General features: G+C 35.4%; 1 protein-coding gene and 1 pseudogene across 2 annotated transcripts; one reads left to right on the forward strand and one right to left on the reverse strand.

The window, feature by feature from the left end:
• Positions 1-1708: 1708 nt before the first annotated feature.
• LOC115994365 (U-box domain-containing protein 5-like) lies at positions 1709-8178 on the forward strand. Of its 2 annotated transcripts, XM_031118487.1 has the most exons (7): positions 1709-1825; positions 2577-2652; positions 3341-3419; positions 3990-4175; positions 4925-5032; positions 5618-6786; positions 7152-8120. In XM_031118487.1, the coding sequence occupies exons 3-7, from the start codon at positions 3363-3365 to the stop codon at positions 7888-7890; spliced, it is 2259 nt and encodes a 752-aa protein (XP_030974347.1). In that variant the 5' UTR covers positions 1709-1825; positions 2577-2652; positions 3341-3362; the 3' UTR covers positions 7891-8120. The 2 variants fall into 2 exon arrangements, with proteins under 2 accessions (XP_030974347.1, XP_030974346.1); XM_031118486.1 differs by lacking the exon at positions 1709-1825 and having other exon boundaries at positions 1865-2652; positions 7152-8178.
• Positions 8179-15151: 6973 nt separating this feature from the next.
• LOC115994177 lies at positions 15152-21320 on the reverse strand (annotated as a pseudogene).
• Between the last annotated feature and the right edge of the window lie 3906 nt (positions 21321-25226).

Consider the following 25226-nt stretch of genomic DNA (forward strand, 5'->3'; position numbering starts at 1 on the left):
TAAAAATCTGCAAATTGTTCCCTTTTTATATGGCGAGCATTATTTAAAATATTACTTTTAATAATAAAAAATATAAGTTCTTAAACTACGACACTTAAATTTAAATTCTAATGAAAACATGTTTCTTTTTTTTGTTAATAAAAAAAGACCTTTGAATTTTTTTATTAATTTGATTTTTTTTTTCATTTTTGAAGTGGAAGTGTCACCAAACACAATTTTTTTAATTGAAATTATTAGTACTTCTTTAATTTCTATATTATTCTTACATTTTTTAAAGTTAATTTTATAAATAATTGTGTAACCTCTTATTTAAAATAAAAAATATTTTAAAATGATCACTAATATATATATATAGGTTGAATAAAAACATTATTTATTAATAGCATAATACAAAAGAAGTTAAGAAGGGTTTGCCTAATCATTTCTCTCCATAGCTTGAGTAACCAATAGAGAGACACTAGAGAAGGGAACTAGCCCTACCCAATTAACAAAAACAGCCCAATTAATAATTGTATCACTTCATACTATGATATATAAATTAGGATTGAGGGAGTACAAATTTTATTATGAAAGCAAAGTTACTATCATTTCATTTAGGTCTTACATAAATCTATATATAAAAAAAAAAGTATAATTAAAGAATATTCACTCCAAAAAAAGAAAAAGAAAAAAGTATAAGACTACTATACATTACATTTTTTTTTGTGGGTTCCAGTTAGTTTAATTGATAAAGTCTCTAATGGTTGAATAAGAGATTTGAAGTTCAATCTCTGCCTACACCAAAAATTGATTAATGTCTTATTTTGATGATAAAAAGTTATTATCTGAGAGGACGTTATAGGTTGAGTTTCTCTTATTTTTTATTTTTATTTTTTTTTAAAAAACCTATACATCACATACTTGAAGACATGCAATTAACTGACAATGATATTAATAAAATTGTAATACAACACTCATAAATAAATAAATAAACCACACAAATAAAAAAAAGTCTTCTATCTATCAAAAAAAGAAAAGAAAAGAAAAAGTCATATTATTTTGTTGAAGAGCTAATTTTATTTTATTTTTATTATATTTTTTTTTTATGGGAGTTGAAGAGGTAAATTGGGCTAGGCTAATGCTGCTGCGGGGGCTTAGACTTTTATAAGATAAGAAAACTCATTTGCTATTGACTTGACTTCTTTTTTTTTTTGGCCAATGAAAGAAAGCTCCATTTGGCTCTTTCGTAAACAAAATTGTACAAAATCTTGTATTTATTTCCGTATAGTGTTCAATAGAGTCTGCGTATGAATTGTCAGCATTTTTATTTAAAAACTCTCTGCCACAGGCAACGCAGCCCTCTGCCACAGGCAACGCAAGCCCACCATAAATATATTTTTACATTTCACCATTTTAATTTTTACTTTTTTTTTAATAATTTTTTAAACTTTTTTAAATGGATGGTTGTGATTAAAAGTTACTTTTTTTAATTATTAATTCCAACCATTATCTCAGTCTCATCAAAACAATTATTAGATTGTGCAGTGGGGCCTACACACAGCACTTTTTGATTATTCTTGATCAACGGTGTAAAACGGTCACAGCCATCACAGACGTGCCACGATGTTTTCGAACTGTTTTGGTTTGCTGTTGTCTGAAGCTGTGAAAGGCCAAGTTGGCCAACTAGATATACGTATTCTACGTAGTGGCTAGCTTTTCCGCTTTACTCTTTCTTTTATTATTGACTGTTCTGTCTTAGCGAGTCCGTCATTTCTCATCTGATCGTGGACGAGTACTAAGACTAGATTGTGTGGTAAATTTCACAGCAAATTCAGATGGTTGACTGGTATTCTCTGTTTCTTTCTTATATATTATGTGGTATATATTTTAAATAAGCAATTTGATTTAACTTTCACGCTCTTGTTCGCTTTCTCACTCGGTCTCTCTCTCTTTCTCTCTCTCTTTCTCTTTCACTCTCTTGGATTTATTATTGCAAAGACTTTTTTGTTTTCACGAGATTCCTATAAATCTTTTTCGCATCTTTGGTTTATTAACATCCTTTGCTTTCTTACTGATATTTCCTTTTTTGTTGCGTCTCTCTTTGGGTTGTTTTCTGCTTGGAAGTTAAAAATCTGTATTGGTTCTTTTGGATAATCAAGTCCTGGGTTTCTCTTGCCTTTTGGTTTTGGTTGGTGGGTGATAAAGATTTTTCTGGCTGTGATCTTATACCGAAAGGAACAACGATTGTTAAAGAATTTTGGGGGTTTTTTTTTGTTTTGTGTTTTTCATGAGCAAGAGGATTGTTGTATCGTTGTACTGTTGTCCTACGGAGCTGTTCCTGGTTGTGTATGGGAGAGCCGCGTGGAAGATACTCTGAAAAGTTCAAATTTTGTTAGGGATGTGCATGAATTTGAGGGAATTGTAGTGGTTTAAGGGCTGAGTAGTGGCTGTTGGCAAAGTTGGAGTCTTTTTGTCGTAGTGGTCTGAAACTGAAAGATATTAGGAGCGTTTTGAATTTAATTTCTTCTCTATAAAGTGTTTCTGTTTGGGGAAGTCTGTGGTTTAAGAATCGGGGTACGATCTTTTTGATTGTATAGGGTCTCCTGGTAGTTCAATTGCTTCATAGTACACAAGGGATTGAGCTTTTCTGATCATTGTTCTGATATCCACTAGGTAAGTCTTTTTTACTGTTGTTGTTAGTATTTAGATTCCTTCTCAACTTAAGAATTTTTTTAATATTTATTTATTATAATAATTTTAAATTTTAAGGATAGCTTGAGTTTCAATTTTGAAGATTGTTACTGAAGGGGACCCTTTATTATGTTTCATAGACTCCAAACTTAGCCAATCGATCTTCAGCTCCACCTAAAGAAAAAGTAATCTATGACCACTTCAAAAAAAAGAAGAAGTAATCTATGACCCTTAAATTTAAATTTTGGAAATTGATAGTATAGTTCGGAAATATGGAAACTTGTACACGGTATCTAGAAGTGATAATTTCTTAAAACATATATCAAGTTGAACTGGTCTATGGTTATGATGTGTTAACTTAAGAAGTTAGTCTTCCTGTTTTGGTAGCTTTGTAACATCCTTTTGACATTTGGTTGACAATAGTTATAGTTTCCAAAGAAAAAGAGACGAGCATTTATTATATTCTCATATGTGAGTTTGATGAACAACTCTAGTCGACCATGCATATATTCTCCTGTATGTGGAAACGCTGTATATTGCATATACTCAAATTGTTGCTTTGCATGTGGAAGGTTTATGTATCTTGATTTGATAGAGTATGTAAGATACGATAGATAAATTTTTGTAAGGAACAGATATAATTAATGCTTTTTATTTTTATTGAATCCAGATACAAGATAATCTCCTTTTGAATGGGGACTGATGTTGCTGAAGTAGTAGAAAAACTGCCAGATCCTTGTTCCTTTAAGGTACCACTGCTTTGGTCTTTGATTTCTCTTCAGTGGGAATTTGCTGGTTTGAATGTGCAGTCCTATTAATTGTATTTAATTCACTTCACCCATATTTACATGAGTTTTAAGTATATGTCTTAAATAATTGTGTCAGTTACCTTTATTCTTTTAGTAGTTTATGCCTTGGTTAGTTTGTTGGTAAATTAGTGTCAATTACACTTAATTTACAATTCTTATGAAAGAAGATTATTTTGTTTCCTTTATGTTGTTATGGAGATCCTGGTTGATGTGAAAATAGCAGCTGGAAACCAGATTTTACCATTCTTTGATGAAGATGGTAAACTATGGCCTAAAATGCAGTTTCTTTAAAGTCCTAGGTTTTTATCAAATTAAGCACGGACATATATTTCTGGAGAGGATGTCTTTTCTTAAGGACATGACAAGCACTGTAGTTTCCCTTTGGAATCTTATAGAATGAAGTTTAAACATACGCTCACTTTGTGTCTGACTATTTCCTTTTCTTTGACACAACTATTCTTTAATATCAGGGGGAATGATCTCATTCTGTGTATTTATTCATGATTACAGGTGCACTTTTTGATGTGTACAGAACTCCTGAAATTGGTTGATAGAATATCAAGAATATTTCCAGAAATAGAAGCGGCTCGCCCTCGATGCTCAGCAGGAATACAATCACTATGCGTGTTGAACCGTGCAATTGAGAAAGCCAAGCTACTTCTTCAGTACTGCAGCGAGTCTAGTAAACTTTACCTGGTATGTAATCTTTTCAATGACCAAGGACAAAGAAAGTAGATTAATGTGTACAATTTCTGCTTTATTTCATCAAAGTGATAACAATCATAAACAAACTAACAGGAAAACGATAGAAACAAGATCTGGCAATTTGATCTGGAGGATAGCAAATTATGACTGGTCCATGTTCATGGTAAAAGTAAATAATTGTAATTGTTGTATACAAGTATAAATGAATGAAGGAAGTTGGTCTATGCTGGTGGACTCCAGAAGAGATGGAAAACTGAAAAACTTGCTTCTGATAAAAAAAAACTCATTCTATGTGAATACTAAAGGAGTAGGGTAAGTAGATTAGGTTAATCTGCTAATGATAACTGATTGTTTCAGAAGTGGTTTGATTCAAACCCCACAATCAGCAATCCTTGGTGAAATTGTTTTTGCATTTTTTAATCATTTATGGCATTGTTTCTGACTGGAAATTTACCTGCACTAGAACATGTTGTGGATTGTTGTTGTGATTAGTCCTTCAATAAGCTTGCTCCTCTGTATCCTCTTTTCATTTATTTTATTTTTATACTTCCTTTTTTATTTTTAAAAAATGTGTGTGTGTTAGACAGCTTGCTCCCCTGATGGAACATCTAGTAGTTGTGTCAAATCTGATGGAATGAATAACTCCATTCACTTTGTTTATAATCTCTATTGTTGTTCTGATACTATTTATATACTGAAATCTCAATCCATATCTGATAAGGCATGCAAATGACTTTCAGGCAGTAACGGGTGATGTAATAGTCTCAAGATTTCAAAGATCAAGGAGTTTATTGGAGCAAAGTTTAGGCCAAATTCAAACTATGGTTCCAGTAATGCTGGCTGTAGAGGTCTGTCACATGCCCTTTTGAACTTTAATTTTTTTTTTCTTTGTTCTTTCTTTTCATTTTTTCCTTTACAATTCCCCTTCCAACCAAGATAGAAAAAAATAATATGAGCAATGGATATATATATTTTTTTTTGAGAGAATAATATGTGTGTATATATATATATATATATATATTATGGTGTTATTAGAGCAGTTCCTCAGTTATATTTTGTTTCAAAATAAATGATATTCTTGTTAACACGTTTATAATATCATGGTATAGTAAGTCAGCCACTTCACTGTCTTTTGGAAGTGCTATTTATATGGTGCAACTGGTACCAGAAAGTGATTCTGGTATCTGATGCTTGTATCCAAATTGGAACAGTTTAAAGAGGATAGGTAGCCCCATTTCCCAATTTATCTGCTTTCAGTGTAGCTTTTAATTATTATTTTCCCTTCTTCCCCTTCACATATACGAAACATTCAAAAACATCTGGCAGAGCAACTATAAAATGAGATTTTTCATGATTCAAAATCTATGTGAGTATATAAAAAAAGTCTGAGCCTCAGTTATTGGGTGCAGCTTATGATGAAATGTCTTTTGCAGATCTCTCAAATCATGGATGATCTTAGGAGTGCAACATTTTCTATGGACTCATCTGAGGAAGAGGCTGGTAAGGCTTTGCGAGGATTGCTCCAGCACGGTGCTTCTACATCAGATTCATTTGAAACCTCTGAAGTTAAAGCTATTCAATATGCAGTTTCAACACTTCAAATCACATCCCAAAAGGCTATCTTGATAGAGAAACGATCTATCAAGAAGCTGCTTGATAAAGTTGGTGATAGTGAGGCAACAAAAAAGAAGATTTTAAAATATCTTTTGTACCTATTAAAGAAGTATGGAAATTTAGTTTTGGGAGATCAATCGGGGAATACCCGTGTTCAGCATGAAGGAGCAGTTGCATCTGAGAACAGAAGAAAGAGTTCTGTGCACAGCCAGTCTGTTGAAGTGGAATCACATATAGGATATGGGCATCGCGAAGCTCAATTTGACGTCTTAAGTAGAGCTATACCCCCTGAGGAATTTAGATGTCCAATATCTTCAAGATTGATGTATGATCCAGTTGTCATTGCATCTGGACAAACATTTGAGAGAATGTGGATACAGAAGTGGTTTGATGAGGGTAATGATACATGTCCGAAGACTAAAATCAAACTGGCCCATCTGTCATTGACTCCAAACACGAGCATGAAGGATTTAATATCAAAGTGGTGTACAAGGTATGGAGTCACTATTCCTGACCCAACAATGAAACCAGAAGTCTTTCAACCTTGGGAAATGTCTTCCAATTCTATTGCTAGCTTTGGCAGTTCTATGAATGATATACAGCTTCAGTTGGATTTCAGCAATATGTCACTTGGATCTTTAGACACAAGTTACACCTCAGATTCATCACACCCTAAGATATTAGATGGCTTAAGTTTGATGTCTATGCAGACAAAAGAGGAGCACAAATTTCAATCTCATGCTACCATAAATGAGACAGATTTGAAATTTCTATCTAACCTTGCTGAACTTGAATGGGAATCCCAATGTGAAGAAGTTGAAGAAGTCAAAAGACATCTGAATAACAGTGAAGAAGATTATTATTCTCTGTCATCTGAGAATTTTGTTGAACCACTTGTTAAATTTTTGAAGGATGCATGTGACCGGCGTGATATAAAAGCACAAAAAACTGGATCTCAGTTGTTATTGGCATTTGTCAGTAAAAACAGGTAATTTATTCTTTGTTGCTGCTATTAATTAAGGTGATTCCTATCATTTTAAAATGTATTTAATTGGTGTGGCTTGTTCAATATGTCATCTGACTTGTAAATTGAGAATTATGAGGTTTTGACTAAGTAGGAAGGTCGCTGTTAAATTTTTAGCCAGTTGACACAGTGTGATGTAGTGAGACCTTGAGTTGATTTAGGTCCTTAGCTTATTCCTAGCTAGATCTTTTTTTTCACATCGTGGAATTGCACAACATTTGAACACTGAGCCATGTAATTGTTGTTTTCTTTTGTAAGTCCTTGTCTTTGATTTCTCTTTGACTATGATATCATGGTTCTCTTACGCATGGGCTTATTGCTTTATGCAGAAGTGGGATCTCATACTTACGTGAAGAAGCATATAATCTCTTGGAAACTTTTCTTAATTCAGACAACACAGAAGAGGCCCTAGTCATATTGGAAGTGTTGTCTGGCCACAAGTATTGTAGAGCTAAAATATTAGCATCTGGTGCGTTGACTTCCATCATAAAAATGCTTGACTCCCATAGCAGTTTCCAGGAACGGATTATCAAGATTCTGTCCAATATGTCCTCAAGCAGTGACATTTGTCCACGCATTGTATCTTTGGAATGCATCCCAAAATTGATTCCTTTCTTTGGTGACAGCACTCTTGCAGGAAAATGTGCATTTATTTTGAAAAATCTGTGCGATGTAGAAGAGGCTAGGGTTTCTATTGCTGAAACTAGTGGATGCATTGCTTCTGTTACTGCACTACTTGAGACTGGCAGTCATGAGGATCAAGAAAATGCAGTGACTGTTCTCCTTTCGCTATGCTCTCAACGTGTTCAGTATTGTCAGTGGGTCATGGAGGAGGGTGTCATTCCTGCTCTTGTTGATATATCTATCAATGGTAATGAAAAAGGCAGGGTGAGTGCCTTGGAATTGCTACGGCTCTTAAGAGATATCGAGTATGATGAAGATCGGGGTTGCTCTGGATCTGATATTGATGCCTCTAAAGACACTACAGATCTCTCTAAAGAAAAGAAATCATCTAAGACATCTGGATTTTTTGCAAAGATACCAATGTTTTCGAAAAAGAAGAAGTGAAATTTGTGTCTTCAGATTATTTTAACCCAGTGGTGCCTCATATTATGTCAAATGAAATGTAGTCTGCTTTGTAAAATTCTCTTTTCTCTTAGCCTTTAGGGATTTTCTGTTTATATGGAATGGAGCCATGATTTCATCATGTATAGTTAGTGGGTGATTGGTTTTTTGAGATCTAATACTAATTCTCAACCTGTAGCTTTTGTTAGCTTTAATTCTTAATTCATGATGTATTTGCTGCCACTTTCTAGATAATAGCTTGACATGAATGCACAGTTTTGTGTTGTTTGATGGGTTGTCTACTTATCTTACATGCTGAAATGATTCTCTTGTGGAATTTAAACTGTACTGGCGAAAACATATCTTTGTAGTTTTTCCTACAGACTGTCATGCTTTTATTTTTGTGGGTTTGCTGAGTGCATATTAACATACATACTTGAATCATCAGTAACCTCAAAAAATATCATGTTTATATTAGTTCAACCATTAAGCAGGGTTGTATTCCAATATTGAGGAATAAGCAAAATCAATCCTCTTCCATGATTGCAGCCTTTGAAACTTAAAAATTTGCAGAAACCTCTGAAGGAAGTTGTATGCAAAGCAACTTCAATGTGAAGCTTGTATTGATCATTCTCTTTCTCAAGGAAAGTAAAGTAATAATATGACTTAGCTTCTAATTTTTTGCTTAATCCTCCCAAACTGCACTATAAGTTCTCAATCATTGTAGCTCCTTTCCCTCCCTTATCTGTTCTCTTCACCTGGAGACATACAGAAGAGTAATAAGTTGGTGTGAAACTAAAACTATTATGTTTGAACCACTACCTTTCTAAGCAAAAACAGCCCTGAAAAGCTGAAACTCCCCTGTTATTATTGTTGTCCTGCTTCGAGCTCTGATTGACTGAAGCTTCCTATCATTGTTTACACAAGGAAACGTCATTAGTTGACTCTGTTTAATAGTAGCCAGGGGCCAGGGCACGCGGTTGATAAAAAATTTAAAGCAAGACTTGACTTTGATACCGGAAAAACTTAGATAGTCGCAAAGCAATACTCCACGCTCTTACATAGGGGTGGGTCTCACGCCTACTCGAGAGTCCAGAACCGTGCTCAGGGATTATCTAAAAATTACCCCTTTGGTACTGCTGCAGAAGGAAAGAAATAGGAGGTGATGAAATTTAATTATTTAACAATAATTCTAACATTTATCTTGCTGTAAAAATATTTTCTCTCACAATAAATGTGTAGATCGCTAAGGATCACTTGTAGATATTATAATAATTTAGTAGTTGTTGCAAAAGTTTACGCGATTAAAAAAAAAAAAAATTAATTATTTAATTCGATACTGACAAGTTATGAGCCCACCAGCTATTTCCTTTACTCTATTATTTGAACCAGAACTCATTATTGGATCGGTACGAGGATTGGTATGTAATTTCTCAAAAAGCAAATGCGAAAGAGACAAGCACTCTCATGAAGTGGGTGGGCATCGGCACAACACTTCCACACCCATTATCTCCTACCTATTGCTTAACAGTCTATTTCTCGTCACAGTGCAATTATTTGACCACAGCATCAGCATGTGCCCTTTCACCCTCGTGTCTTGAAACTATGTCCCCACCAAGCCTAAGGATCTTGTCCTATAAGTGACGTGACCTTAGAAGATAAGAAAACAAGTGATCACCATTACTAACTTTATAAAGGAGGGAAAAAAAAAATGGGAAAAGAAAAAGTGAGAAGAAAGTGATATCCTAAAAAAGCTTGTTGCTAATGTTTTTCCTTTATTTTCCTGCGTGAGGACTTGGTTTTAGCCGCCACGTGATGTAAATGGGATACGCGTCATATAGTCAGTTTTATGAAAAATAATGTCAAATTGGCAAGAAAGTGATTGATTATTTAATTAATTAAAAATAATTCATTTGAAAAACATGATTCATTGTAAGAAAATTCTTAACACATTATGGGTCTGTTTGAATATTGTTTATTACCGAAAATACCGTAATTAAATAATTTTTAAATATGTAAATAGTACTTTGGGATCCAGTTTTAAAGTTGTTTTTGGTGAAAAAGTACTTGTGGGTCCCATGAATAGTGCACAGGACCCACAAAAATGCAGTTGCACTGAGAAACGCTCTAGACACGCTATCCAAACTCTACCTATGTCAAATTAGCACACAATTGTTTACCCCTACCAACCGGGGGTGGGGGAGGGGGGAAGAAAAAAATATTTCCTTTGTTTTCATTGCGAAAATATGGATGAAACATGATTTTGAATGATGTGACACATATATACTACTACACATAAAAATAAATAAATTTTTATTATGAAATAAATTATTTTCAATTGCTCTATAAATTTTTTATTTATTGGGTCATGCTAACGGATGCCTTTAGAGTAATAGTTAACAATCTATTCTAAGTAAGTTTTGATATCACTTTTATATAAAAAAAAAAAAAAAAAAAAAAAAATTGTCAAAACATTAATGAGTAATGCTATGGACACAAATTATTTTACAACATTTTTACAAACTGCAGATGTGAGTAATTTTCAAATAATTATTGGTAAACATAAATGTGATGTTAGTATTAGACTCATATTAGAACTAATAAGAATTTCTCACATCAATGTTTTGTAAAAATGTTGTTGTGGGGCCCAATGATTCGTGGGCCAGACCCACTTGCTTGTTGGGGTCCAAAGGCCCAAGCCGAGGAAGGTGATGGCCTAGGCTCGGCAAGACAAGTACGAAATAGCCTTGGGACACAGTCGAGGACGATTCAGTCCTCGGCATGTCCGAGTTCTCTTGTCATTTCTAACAGTTGGTTATAGAGTTCTAGTATAAAATTCCGCTAGGGGCTATGGGTATTGATTAGGGGCTACGCTTAGTAGCGTCAATCGCATGGATGGTTCTAGGGGCTTGGCCGAGGAGATAATTCCCCTAAAGCTAAGATCCCACTCCAAAAAACTGAGTTTTGGACAGAACCAAGGTATTGTATGGTCCTCGGACTCAAACCTATGGGGAAACCAACTACTTGGATGAGAAAACTGAGTTTTGGACAGAACCAAGGTATTGTATGGTCCTCGGACTCAAACCTATGGGGAAACCAACTACTTGGATGAGAAAACTGAGTTTTTGGACAGAACCAAGGTATTGTATGGTCCTCGGACTCAAATCTATGGGGAAACCAACTACTTGGATGAGAAAACTGAGTTTTGGACAGAACCAAGGTATTGTATGGTCCTCGGACTCAAATCTATTGGGAAACCAACTACTTGGATGAGAAAACTGAGTTTTGGACAGAACCAAGGTATTGTATGGTCCTCGGACTCAAACCTATGGGGAAACCAACTACTTGGATGAGAAAACTGAGTTTTTGGACAGAACCAAGGTATTGTATGGTCCTCGGACTCAAACCTATGGGGAAACCAACTACTTGGATGAGAAAACTGAGTTTTTGGACAGAACCAATGTATTGTATGGTCCTCGAACTCAAACTTATGGGGAAACCAACTACTTGGATGAGAAAACTGAGTTTTTGGACAGAACCAAGGTATTGTATGGTCCTCGGATTCAAACCTATGGGGAAACCAACTACTTGGATGAGAAAACTGAGTTTTTGGACAGAACCAAGGTATTGCATGGTCCTCGGATTCAAACCTATGGGGAAACCAACTACTTGGATGAAAAAACTGAGTTTTGGACAGAACCAGGTATTGTATGGTCCTCGGACTCAAACCTATCGGGAAACCAACTACTTGGATGAGAAAACTGAGTTTTGGAAGAAAAACTGAATTTTGTAAGGTTGGTTACTTAACAAAAATTTTAAGTTATTCAATCCTCGGCTCAAATACCATAAAAGGTTAAAGCTGTTAAAGTTGTTAAGAAGATGGTGAAACGCCCCACTACTCGGCAACCTGGAGGGGCTGTTCATTTTGTGGGTTATATGTCTTCGGATGATTACTTCCTACACCGCACCGAGCATTCAGTTGTCGTCTCGGCTATTTTGGGGTAAGTGTTGTTTTCGCAGGTTGGCATTGTTGTGCCAAACAATTCTATTAAAGTCGTAATAACATCTTTTCCTTAGCAAGAATTTTGACCCTAATTGTCCTTAGTTCAAGTCTGTATTATTGCGCCGAACGGCACTCGTAAGTTCATAATAGCGCCTTTTTCTTTGATAAGGGTTTTCGGCCCTGAGTATTGTACTCTAAGGTCGGCGATATTGTGCCAGGTCGCCTTAATAAGTTCACATAATGTTCCTTTCTTTTTCTTCTTAATAGGGGTTTCAACCCTAAGTATCACTAATTCGATTCAGTAGTATTAAGTCGGATAGTGTTTATAAACACGGAGTAAGATCTTTTCATTAGCTGGGATTTCGGTCTTAGACGTCGGTCAAAGTGTAAAAATAAAAAGAATTCACAAGATAGTATGTCTATTCACGGCATAACTATTTCAGGAATGAAGAGATAGAGTGTGTGAAATAAAGTAATAACAACTTTTATTAATATAAAGAGATATTACAACGTACAAAGAAGGGCTTAAACAAGCCTATACAGAATGTGGATTACAAAAATAGTAAAAGGAAAATAACAACAATATAACAAATAAACGGTCAAATGTCTTCTTAAACTGGCCTCCGAAGTCCTTCCAAACTTTGCCCCAGTAGTGCCCATATTGAGAGAAGGACCTTCTTCAGAAGAAGATGGAGGAGATGAAGAGAAAGAAGGAGGAGAAGAAGAGGGAGGAGATGAAAGGAAAGAAGGAGGAGAAGAAGAGGAAGAAGGAAAAGTGTCAGGATGGATCTGGTGGTGGAAAGAAGAAGAAAGAAAGAAAAAGAGAGACACCAGTGAAGGAAGAGAGGAGGAAGCAGGGGTATTTTGCCCCTGCGTCAGTCCTGACTCCTAACGCGCTGGTGCCATGTTAGCTATGCTCGTAAGAGAGCGGCTGGTACTGATAATGGGTGATCCCAGCTCAGTCGCGCCAAAGGCCTGACGCGACGAGCCCTTACTTCGGATTTTGGCTGAAAGGAGGGTGAGAAGTATCTTGAGCCTCTGCCATCTCTGCCCCGACTGAGCAATCTTTAGCTTCATAAAAACATGAAATTTTTGAGAAGGGAATGGCTCCTTCATTACTTACGCCTATTTTGAACGAATTACGAAGCAAAGTATAACCAGCGGGTAAAAGTAGACTCTGGAGGAGTCTAAGGGTTTCAGATTTCAGGGGGATTAAAAGGATTCATGTACAGGGGAAATAACCTCTTGTTGTTTCTTTTTATATGAGGGGCGAAACGAAAGGTATTTAATATGTCTAGGTCTCCAAGAAAATCTGTAAACGAGAATATGCCCGCTCCACTTCCCCACACCATCAATAAACCATTAAATTCGAATGGTCTCGTAAAGGGAAACTATTAAAGGCACGTTTCGAATAGCCAAACGGTACGAACGTGTTGTGATGAATTCAGAGGAATGTCTCGTAGACCGGTACGTTTCCTGGACATATGAGGAGACGCCAACATTAATAAAAGGCTGAGTTAAACGAGCTATGGTAAGGGCTGAGTATTACCAAAATCCTCCTCTCCAACCAAGAGGTTGGACAGCAGGGTTTTGAGGGGCTATTGTGGGGCCCAATGATTCGTGGGCCAGGCCCACTTGCTTGTTGGGGTCCAAAGGCCTAAGCCGAGGAAGGTGATGGCCTGAGCTCGGTAAGACAAGTATGAAATAGCCTTGGGACACAGCCGAGGACGATTCAGTCCTCGGCATGTCCGATATCTCACAAGAAGAAAGGGCAAAAATGGTATAGAAACAACTTGGGAAAAAATCTAAAATATCTGTGCCAATAGAAAAGGGGACGCTGGAAAGTGTAACAACCAGGGAAAGCTGCTCTTACTGCCATTCAATACTCTGCACCTGACAGAGCCATACACTTCAGCTTTTTCAACCACCCCCAACCACTCCGGGTATAGGCTGATGGGACAAGTATTAGTCTTGGAATGTCGATCCTACACGTGGACGAAGGATAAAAAAATACGGACTAGTATAAAAGGAAAAGTAAGTAATTCATAGAGGAGGCTAGGAAAAATAGCCAAAAACCAGAGCTTTCCAGCCCGCCTCTAGGAGAAAGACTCCTAAGGCGAAGCTGACTTAACCATATATGGATATCACGTAAAACCCACCGTTTGGCGACCAAGGCCTAGCCTTTTAAACCCACGCTCTACAAATGATGTTGTTTGGATCTTTTTACGTGCGAACCCAACACTGTTACGGTCCGTCACGAATCGTGTCCTTACAGTTGTAAAATAGTTTGTAATTGTAACATTATTCAACATTAATTACTTTTTTTTTTCTTTTCCTATAAAAATTTTCTTTAAATGGATTATTAACTATTACCCAAGGACATCTATTAATATTTTCCTTATTTATTTGAAGGAAATGGATATGATATTAATCTATTTTAATCAAGAAGCTTGTTCATTTGCACTGGTTCCCAAATAGCGGACATTTTGGCTTGGTCTCTCTCTCTCTCTCTCTCTCTCCTGTGCTATTTATTAAACGGGAAATTCTTAGGTGGTTCGGGACTACAAGGTTGGCAAGCTGACCTTGTAGTCCCAACCAATAAACATAAGACAGCTCATTGAAAATTGACGAGGTAAGCTTATCTGCCATGTCATTGCACTCCATTAACGGCCCTTTAATTCCATCAATTCTGTGAGACACGTTCAAATGATCAAATTCAAATTTGAGATGTAAATGGGCAGGTTTTTGCTTCTGAAAACTTTTCAAATTTGCTTTATGGAATATCACAAATTCACAATACGTTTTCCGCTACCTTGGAATCATTTTCCCCAAACGCCAAACAAAAGTATTTCTCTCAAAATTGCCATTGTCGTCTCCAACTTCCCACTCGGCAACGATGGTAACCTCGACTCTGCCCGCTCATCGCTGCATGCATGTAAATTGACATCATACATTTTTAGTTACATGTCTTCTCTCTATTGGCTGGGACTACAAGGTCCAGTTGTTGAGCACCACATGTTTATCTTTTTCCTTTTTCTGGTTTCTTCTTCGGGAAATTCTTAGATGGTCCTGGACTACAAGGTCAGCTGCTGACCTTGTAGTCCAGGACCATCTAAGAATTTCCCGAAGAAGAAACCAGAAAAAGGAAAAAGATAAACATGTGGTGCTCAACAACTGGTTGGAAGCATGTTGGTGCCTTCAATAAGCTACCTAGAAAAAAATATAATAAATAAATAGTGATAAGTATATGGATGCACACAATTAAAACATTCAACGAGATTTCAATTTTGTTGAGCCAACTTCATTCCTAGTCCTGAGCGATGTCAACCAAAATCCAAATACAAAGATAGAGATTATCACAAACTTTAAATTAACAGTCCCTCACAATTCTAAAAAACTCATTACACCTACTCAAAACCCTTTTCAATCTTAACTCACAAACATGACACTCAATATTTTCCAATTCCCAATATGTAGGTGCCCTCACACTCTAATAATGAACAAACTCTCAAAAACTTATTGGTACTCACGCTACATAGTGAACATACTCTTTAACTCACTCACTGGGTCATCTTTCAATCTTCATATACAATCATGACGACCAAATTTGGGATTCCTAGCACTTAGACGCAACATGGACGGAAATAAGGCAGCAAACTTGATTTGGTTTTGTCTTCATCCCACTCCAATGCATCCCACCATTGTGATTCTCCTCTAATTTCTTTTATGGCGCCTACATTTTGTTCAGTTAGAGGCAGCCTTCTGAGACGATGGCACACAATCACATCAACCTGCTCTAGACAAGGCCATGTCTCCTCGTGTCTGCAAAGAGTTTTTAATTCGGGAAGGTCTTTCAATTCCAATATCTGCAGGTTTGGAGCAATAGGATTTGGAGCCATATTCTGCCCTGAATCATAACTAAAGAGCTCATCTAAGACAGGACAGGAGCTAACCTTGATTACTTCTAGGTTTGGCAGGGTGCGAATGAAGTCACCACAAGAGAGAAGACATCTCATCTTATAACAGTCCCTCACTTCAATTAATATTAGTCTACCAAATCTCAACCCAAGAGGACTAGCTAGATCTGAAATGCTTTCTAAGTCAGCTAGATCGTAGAGATGAAGTTGCTCCAAGTTTGGTAGAAGGTCAGAGTGGGCAGAGCATTCTCCAACCGTCCGTAAATTGCTGCTCGTAGATCTTTCAACAGTAAGTGATTTTAAACCAACAAAGCAGCCAACGCTATTAATGACCAAGTCTTTAAGCATTTTATTCAGTCCTGAACAATTTTGTAAGACCAAATAATTTGCAATACTCCATAGCTGTCCAATCGATTCTTGCGAGAGATCAAGACAACTTATAATCACCCTTTTGTCATATGTAGTTACGATTGGGTATACTGTTGGACCCATGAAAATTTTAAATCCTCTTAATCTATTTATCCAGGAAAGATCTTCAAAGCGGATACATGGGATCCTCTTAAATGTGATGGATAAGATAAGTAATCGATCAAGGTACCTAAGCTCGTCAAAGGTTGCTTGTCCGTCATGTTCCTCTCCCTTCATACGGAAATGAAATTTACTGCGTGTTGTATCTAGAAACTCTAAACAAGATAACCTGGATATAATTCCTGTTTGAATGGTTTTCAGTTTGCGAGTGTGGGATAAGTCTAGTTGCCTTAAATTGCTCAAGTTTTCCATCCCTCTTGGAATTTCCCTGATTCGAGTGGCAGTAAGATCAAGTATTTGAAGTCTACTAAGCCCTCCCAGTGGGGGTAACTCTTCAAGAGAGAAGCAACTCCTTAAAATAAGAGCACGGAGGTCACCAAGTTGAAGTAGAGAAAGAGGCAATGATTTGATGCAGGTTCTGCCAAGATTCAAGACCCTGAGTGCTTCAAATCCTTGCAGGAATCTTTCAGGAACTGTTTCAAGGAGCCAATTGCCTTGTACAGGGACCGGCCAACATAATTTGGGACCTAAGGTGAAAAATTTATACGGGGCCTTTAATATGTAAATATTAATTAAATAAAATTATTTAATACTAATCAAATTAAAGTTAATTTGATACATTAAATACATAAATAATACCAACTAGATCAATGTTAATTTCATATAAATAATTGAATATCATACTTGTGGGGCCCGGCCCAAAATAATGGGCTAGTTAAATACGGGCCCGTCCGAGAAGCATCGTGTCCGAGGAGAAGTCATAGCCAAAACATTATTCAAGCCCAACTACGGTAAAAGAAACCTGTCCGAGGAGTAACACCTCCTCGGACATTACGAAGTCCGGACTAAGAGCTCGCCCCAACCATTGCAGTTCACCCTCCAAGCATATAAAAAAGAATAAAACCCAAAATATCTCGTGGAAAGCTGCCACCACCACATTAAATGTGTCACAACTACCCTCTTGGCCGCATTAATGAGGAAAAGACCCCTGAACAGTACTACCTTGGCCACTGCAACTCACAAGGGAGTGATAAGGGTGTCTGATAGGACAGGTGCTCAAGTGGGGGCTTAGATGATCAATAAGTGTAAGGTTCAGATAAGAATGAGAGAGCTATATAATGTAGTAGAGTCCCCCAAAGAGGGGGACGAGAAAAAGGGATTCGGCACTCAAGAAATAGAATCTTCTGTTAGATATCCATTCTTGTGTTTTTGTTCCTGCAATAATATTGTCCATGCATCAGATCGACTAAGCTCACTGAGGCTAAGTTTTTTGATCCATCCTCTACAAATATTTATTGTGTGTTGCGTCTTGAGCCAAGGCCTGATCAATAGGGTTTGGACCAAGAAAATCGTGCAACTACAATACTTTATTTTGGATATAAAACGATGCATAGTTAAATAAAGTTGTAATATAATTTTTAATTTTATATTTTGATTTTAAGAGAGAGAGAGAGATATATATATTATTTGGTGTATGATTTTATAGGATATTAGTTTACAAAAATCAAAGTCTCAAACTATTAGGGGAGATTAATCTATAATTGATGATTTAACACATTTGCAACATCTTTTTGAAATATTTTAGGGTTTCAATTGAGTTTAGGTTCTATTGGTCTTGTACTTTGAGAGTCTTAATAGAAATGAAAAAGAAAAATGTACTAATTAAAAGCACTATAAAATGTTCAAAATATAATGTGATATTGTCTCTCATTGATGAACTTCATCAATTTAACTAATGAATGTTTATATCACATTTTTTGTGATTAATAACATGTCAATTTGTAAGCCAATAGTAAAATTTGTACCTCACTAATAAAAAAAATGTATGACCTTAAAAAAAAATATATAATTTTATAAAATTTTGGCCCTTTAACTATGAAAAGTGGGGTCTTTTTTCTAAAGAAAATTTTGTTTTTTGGTGGGGCCTTTGGCCTAGGCCTAACTTGCCTAGGCCTTAGCCGGCCCTGGCCTTGTAGAAGCAGAGTTGAGGCCTCTGAACATTGTATGACGCAATCAGGTAGCCTTGTTATTTTGTTACACATGAAAGAAACTCTTTTAAAAGAATTTGAAAATTCTCCAACTGAAATCTTACTCAACCCAGTCCCTGAACGAACAAAGGATTTATGTCCATCCTCAAATGATGATGCGATCCATATAGCAACGTCACGAACAACATCATGCATCTTCACACTCTCTGCATTGGTGCCATCTTCCAACAAACATGAGTCCTTCAGATTTTCAATTAAAGCTATTCCCTTATTAACTGAGTCCAGGACCGGCTAAACCATATAAGCAATTGATGCAATCGCCTAAGGCCCCCAAATAAAAAAAGACCCCCACTTGTAAAAAAAAAAAAAAAAAAGTTATATATATAATATATTTATCTATATATTTTAATTAAAAAAAATTTAAGCATTTTTATTTGTCAATAAAAAAGTCACATTGTATCCTAAAATACAGTACACTGCACAATGACAGTGCACCAAGAACACCTCAAAACGTCCACTAGCACCTGAGAGTGCGCCAAAGCCCAAAAGGGCTATAGTCTTTAAGTTTTCACCACTTATATTGCATGTTTATTTTTATACGTGTGGCACTTTATTATGCTCAACACTAGAATGTGTTCGGGTTGGCTACTCTAAGCTGAGGTGGCACTAACCATGTCTTTGTTTGAACACACCTGTAATTTACTCATGCAATATATATATATTTCAAAAAAAAAAAAACTGTACAATGCACGTAGCATTGTGCAATTTTGTCCACAAACCCCCAACACATTACAAGGCCTAAGCTAAGCTAGCCTCCACACAACTCCACGCTAATTAATAAGTTATCACATTTTTTTTTTAATGCAAACTCTTACTTTATCAATTATTATAAATTATCACTTCAATTAATTATTTGATGTATGTTATATCAACTCATTTGTATTATAATAATATTAATTTATTAAATCATGTAATAAATTAATTTTTATTTGTACAAATTTAAACTTTAAAGTTAAAAAAAGAATTACTTAAAATTTTTGCTTAAGGCCCCCAAAATTGTTGAGCCAGCCCTGACTGAGTCCACATAGTTCTGTTGTTCATCTATCAAACCTTCTGCCAACCAATGTTGTACTAGTTCACTAACTTCAATTGAGAAGTCCTCAGGAAACAAAGAGCAATATAGGAAACATGCTTTTATGTTGTTACCTTGTAATGAGTCGTAACTCCACTTCAAAGGCTTATAGACCTCATCTTCAATGCCTCCTACAGAAGGCATTGACCTTTGTAGTTCTTTTAACGCGTGATCCCACAACTCAATCTTTGTCTTTCTTCTCATAGCAGCTCCTAATATGATGATAGCCAGAGGCAGCCCGCAACATTCTCTAGCAATTGCTTCTGCATATGGTTTAATGTCTTTCAAATGAGCCACATCCCCTGCTTTTTTACTAAACAATTGCCAAGCTTCTTCATCATTCAAAACTTCCATTTTAACTTCAACATCGGTCATCATACTTCTACAAACTTCCATACGTCGAGATGTCAAAAGGATCTTACGTCCTTTATGAACTTCAGGCTGTGGGACACCCAAAATGTTCAAATCAATTTTCTCCCAAACATCATCTAGAATGAGTAGAAATCTTTCCTCCTCAAGCCTTTGATAAAGTTGACTAGCCGTTCTCTGCATGTCCTCTACCATTTCTAACTTCAAATTCAATCTCACAGCTATTTGTTTCTGGACCTTTTTGATGTCCAAATTCTTGGAAACGGTAGCCCAAATGACAATGCCAAAAGGCTGTGTGGGCGCAGTCTTGAGCTCATTGTTCAAGTTTGCTACTAGAGTAGTCTTCCCTATCCCTCCCAGTCCCCAAATACCAATCCTTTAAATCTGTTATCATGCAAAGCGCTCATAGTTTCGTCAAATTTTCTTGATGCAGTTTTTTGACTCTTTATTGAAGGTCCAGGAATATGCTCCACTGCTCTGGGAACTCTAGTAGGATAAACTACTCCAGAGTTGAAACTTCCAACATCTAGAAGCCTTTTAATCTCTTGGAGTATTTCTTCTACTTCCTTGCTTGCTTTATACCGCTTACTGCAATTTAAAAAACATGCAGAATTATTCTCGTTGTTGACCATCTCTTCCTGAATCGGATTAACTCTAAGCTGAAGCTTTTCGACATCCTCAAGCCAAGTTACGACTTGAGCTCTTATTTCGTTTCCAACTTTCTCAGCTATTTCCGTTTCATGTTTCACCTCCTTTCTACGATCCATAAGGCATTTCATCTCCTTCTCAAGAGCAACAAGATTTGATTGGAGATTGACAGTGATATTGATCTTAGAACAGACACAGCTACAGAGAAGCTCCCCAGTTGATGTCACTAATGCACCAACAGCCGCAGCCACCACTTCCATGCTGTAACTTTTGTTATGTGCGATGTCGTCAGCTCAGATAATTGATAGGGAAAAAGCTGCACAAGAATAAAATATTTTCACTGCCTTGCAGGCAAACCACAATGGAGATCATTTGATTGTCAACATAAAAATACAATGAAGATCTGCGAAGATTCCTTGATGAAGATTACTCATCACAAGGTATATTGGATTAAAGGATCATTCTAAAAAGTTGGGTGATAACGGCTGCGCTAAAATATTCTAATAAATAATCCAAAAGAAGAAAGCAAAGAAATGAATATAACAATGGAATTTATCAATTACCAATTATAGCAAAGATGAAGAATACTTGCTGGAGCGAATCGGACAACAGTGCGGCTATTTATCTCACCAAAATAGCAACATCAAGAATCTTAAAGATCAATTGACGCAAAGGAACGAAGAGATAATTTAGAAAGTTAAGGCGAATATGATGAGGTTGGTAGTGTCGATGATGGTAGTTGGGGTCGGTCAGTGGCGTCAGTCAGTGGGTGGACAAGGGTGTGAGATGGGCAGAGATGAGAGGGTTGTGGCTTTGTGAGTGAGAGAGCTGAGAGATGGAGAGGGAGAAGAAATAAGAAAGTTAAGAGAGGAGGAGAAACTGATAAAGTGTCGTGAGTGAGAGGAGAAGAAAATGTAAAATGTTTTACGGATTTTGTTAATATTTTACAGTTTTTGCCTTTATTTTTATTTTTATTTTTTTACTGAAAATATTTTACATTTAATTAATTAATTATATTATTGCAAAACAAATATCATAAAATGTGAAAATATTTTATTACAAAACAAATATTATAAAATGTGAAAATATTTTTGTAAAAATATTTTAGATCAAAACAAACCGAGCGGAGATTAGCATTCCATAAAGCCGATTTCACCAAACATAATTGATCAATAAACAAATGTCTGGGACCAAATTTTTTTTTTGAAGAGATGTCTGGGACCAATTTTGTCCCGAGAGGCCTTGGTGGGCAATTATGCATTCTTGCACCTAAAAAGAAGCCATCCACTTTGTCGCTAAAAACAAAAAACCAATCGATAGTGGGTTTGATAGTGGGTCTTTTTTTTTTTTTTTTTCCTAAATAATGCCTCTTTCATTAAAACTATATTTGGTTGCAAATGGAGAGAGAGAAAAGAAATGATAAAGAAAGGAGAAAGAAAATGTTTCCCTTGTATATGTTTGGAAGTAGGGAGGAAAAGGAAAAAGGAAAAAAAAAAAAGAAAAGAAGAAGAAATGTTTACCTTTCATTTGTTTGGTTTGCAAAAGAAGAGAAATAGAAATAAAAATGTGTATTTTTTTTTTATTTTTATACCTTTGTTAGAGCATCCACAGTAGATGTAGGATATGTGCCAAATGCTAAATATTTGACACATATCCCACACCAAACACAAAAAATAGCTCCCTAGTAGATGTTGCATATGTTGCATATGTTGCATATATTTGGCACATATACCATTTTGTGTCCGTACCGTTGCGAATTTGCAATGGTATAGACAAATGTGGTAAACCAAAATAATGTATTTTAATGTATTTTAATGTGTAGTAAATATTATTTTAATGTATAGAATTGAATTATAAAACATCTGATAAATGAGATGTTGTAAAATGATGTGGTAAAATAATAAAGTAGGCATTTGGCGTGGCAAAATGGCATAATTTTTACACCAGTTGCTACGGATGCTCTAGTGTAGTGAGTAAAAGACCAATAGACAACATTGTAATTTTTAAAGCAATAAAAAGCCAAAAAATGCGGCCAATCTTCCCTTTACACCTTTCACTTTGGGTGGATTGGAAAAGATCCGGATGGATCTCGTTTGCTTTGTTTTCTCTTCTCTCTAACCAACCAAACCATGAAAATACAATCCCTTCCCTCATTTTCATTCCATTCCAAACACAATGTAAATATCAAACCAGAGCAAGGGCAACCAGAAATCAAGATGCAAAAGTGATGCGGAACTGAAATGTGATGGTGAGCTAGATCTTGTTCTAACTTAATAAAACTCTTAAATCTATAAGGGAGCCCTTAAATCTACAAGGAAGACACTAGAGTCCACTAGAAATAGTAAAACCTCAAAACTTATTTTGGAAGTCAACATATTCCTAATTCGACCTTTTTTTTTTTTTCTCTTTGATCTCTTCATCGAGAAATATTGTTTTTAAGCTTCAATTCATCAACTTGTTGTAAGAGTTGATCTTTTTCAACCACTTCAATATTATCTTCAAAGCTTGGCTCTATATTGTTGATCCCCAATTTTATATATTCTCTTGATGGTTGAATGCAAACTTCATTAATATAATTTCTAGAATATGAACTTTTTGACAACTATTTTTGTTTTGTATATGAAAAAATTACATCATAATCAAAAGGTAAAAAAACTCAATTGCAAGCATCTTTTTCATCTTTGTCCATGAATGAATTTTGTCTTTACTTTATCGGATTCTATGAAATTGTATTTGCTACCACCAATCTAATGCATACCGATTGTGTTTATTGAAAGAAAATTAACATTTCTTTCCTCAAGAATATTCATATAGTCAAAGAAATACTCTAAATCAAGTATCCAATCAAGAAAATTCTTCCTTATAAAAATAATCATTAAATTTTGCAATTATTTCATAAAATTTATAATCCTTATAAATAGCATGAAATGAATTGTGCTTACTAATATGTTACCCATGAGCTATATCTCCCAGCGATCATCCCTACTATTAAGTTGCTTATGCGATGCACATATAATTTTGTGATATTTCATGTAAAATGGATTTGGAGAATGTTGTATATATATTATAAAGAAAAAGTAAATTAAATTAGAGTAATGAAACATATACATTTTGAGATATTAAAAATTAGTTTAGTAGCTTCACTGTACATTTGTAGCCTTCTCAAGGTAAGATTAATTTTTTTTTTTTTTTAAATCATGAAACCAAAAATAAATGCAAAAAAGTAACAAGACCATGAAAATCAACTAATTTGTGTTGTGTTCACAGATTACATATCATGAAATGAAAGTATGCCCAACTCTTTTATTGTTTTCTACTCATCAATAGTACGACATTAAGACATAGTGTGGACAAATGCATATGCATGTCTTATAGATGATTTAAAACCATGGTAGAATATGGTTTTACATTGCGCACCAAATATACTTTCTACTTATATACCCAAAATAAAAACTATCCAATCAGATTACCCAAACCTAAATCATATTTAAGCCCCCAGTTTAAAAAAAGAAAAAATGGAAAAAAAAAATTACCCATAGGAGTTTCGTGGTTTGATGGTTGTGGGAGGCCAATATGATGGAGGTGGCGGTCCCTCAGATTCCTCTTTCTCTCTCTTACAAATGCTTTGTCAATCTAAGGTCTTTTATTTTGGTAATAGTGATTAGTGAAATAGTGCGTTTCATTAACAATCCACAACATTTTTGCATTTCTCTATCTCTCCCCAAGGCCTTATTTGGTTAGTTATTACTATTAGTCCTTAATTTTTGTTTTTTTTGTTTTTGTTTTTGTTTTTGTTTTTATTCTTATTTTTAATACTAAATCGGTGGGTATGTTAAAAGACATGAAGAAGAGAAAAAAAATGTGGTGTAACAGTATAAAAACTTAATCAAAATAGGTAAAAAAGAGGCCAAATAAAAAATTAAAGCGCCACATAGTAGGATCTCATGCACTCCCGCATGAGGTCTCTGCTTTTATATATACTAGTTTGTGCGCCCATGCCTTGCACAAGTATATCTTTTATTTGAAAAAAAAATTATTTACAATATCAATATGCACCTCCTGTGACATTATTTTTATTATTTCCTTAATATAACAAAGTCTTTTTCTTTTGCCATTAACAATTGCAGGCTAAACAAATAAAATAGTCAAAGATCATATATGTTATATACACTAAGCAAAAACATCTTCCATTAAACTTATTTTGATTAATATTAATAAGCCAACCTTGACATTTGCTCAAAAATGCAATTCTCAAATATTCAACCTAAAATACTTGCTTGAAAAAAAATAAAAAATTATAGTGAAAATTCTAATAAAATCACCATCAAACACAAATGGCAGGTACAGAGCCTTAATGGATAGGATCTCTCTGCTCATCTACACTACCTCTCCTCTTTATACTAATGGTTGTTTATCTTTTTCTTCTTTGAGTTCCAACTCTAATGGAATTTAATTATTGGGTAACATCGCAAAAATTCTGTGGTTCACCACCCATGTTAGAGTCAACATAATAAACACATACATCATTGTATACAATAATGCAAATTACTAAAAGAATTTAAAAGGAAATAAAGAATGCAAAAATACTATGAAAATAAAGCTTCATCTCTGCCAAGAACATATCTTATATTAATAACCATAATAGGCTAATACTTGCTACCCAGTCTACCACATCAAGGATCTTCATGCCAAACTACATCAGTACACTTATGTCTAGTTTGCTTGCCATCCACATCTTCATCACATTTGGACAG

This window comes from Quercus lobata, chromosome 6, assembly GCF_001633185.2.
Source record: "Quercus lobata isolate SW786 chromosome 6, ValleyOak3.0 Primary Assembly, whole genome shotgun sequence".
Classification (NCBI taxonomy): Eukaryota; Viridiplantae; Streptophyta; class Magnoliopsida; order Fagales; family Fagaceae; genus Quercus; species Quercus lobata.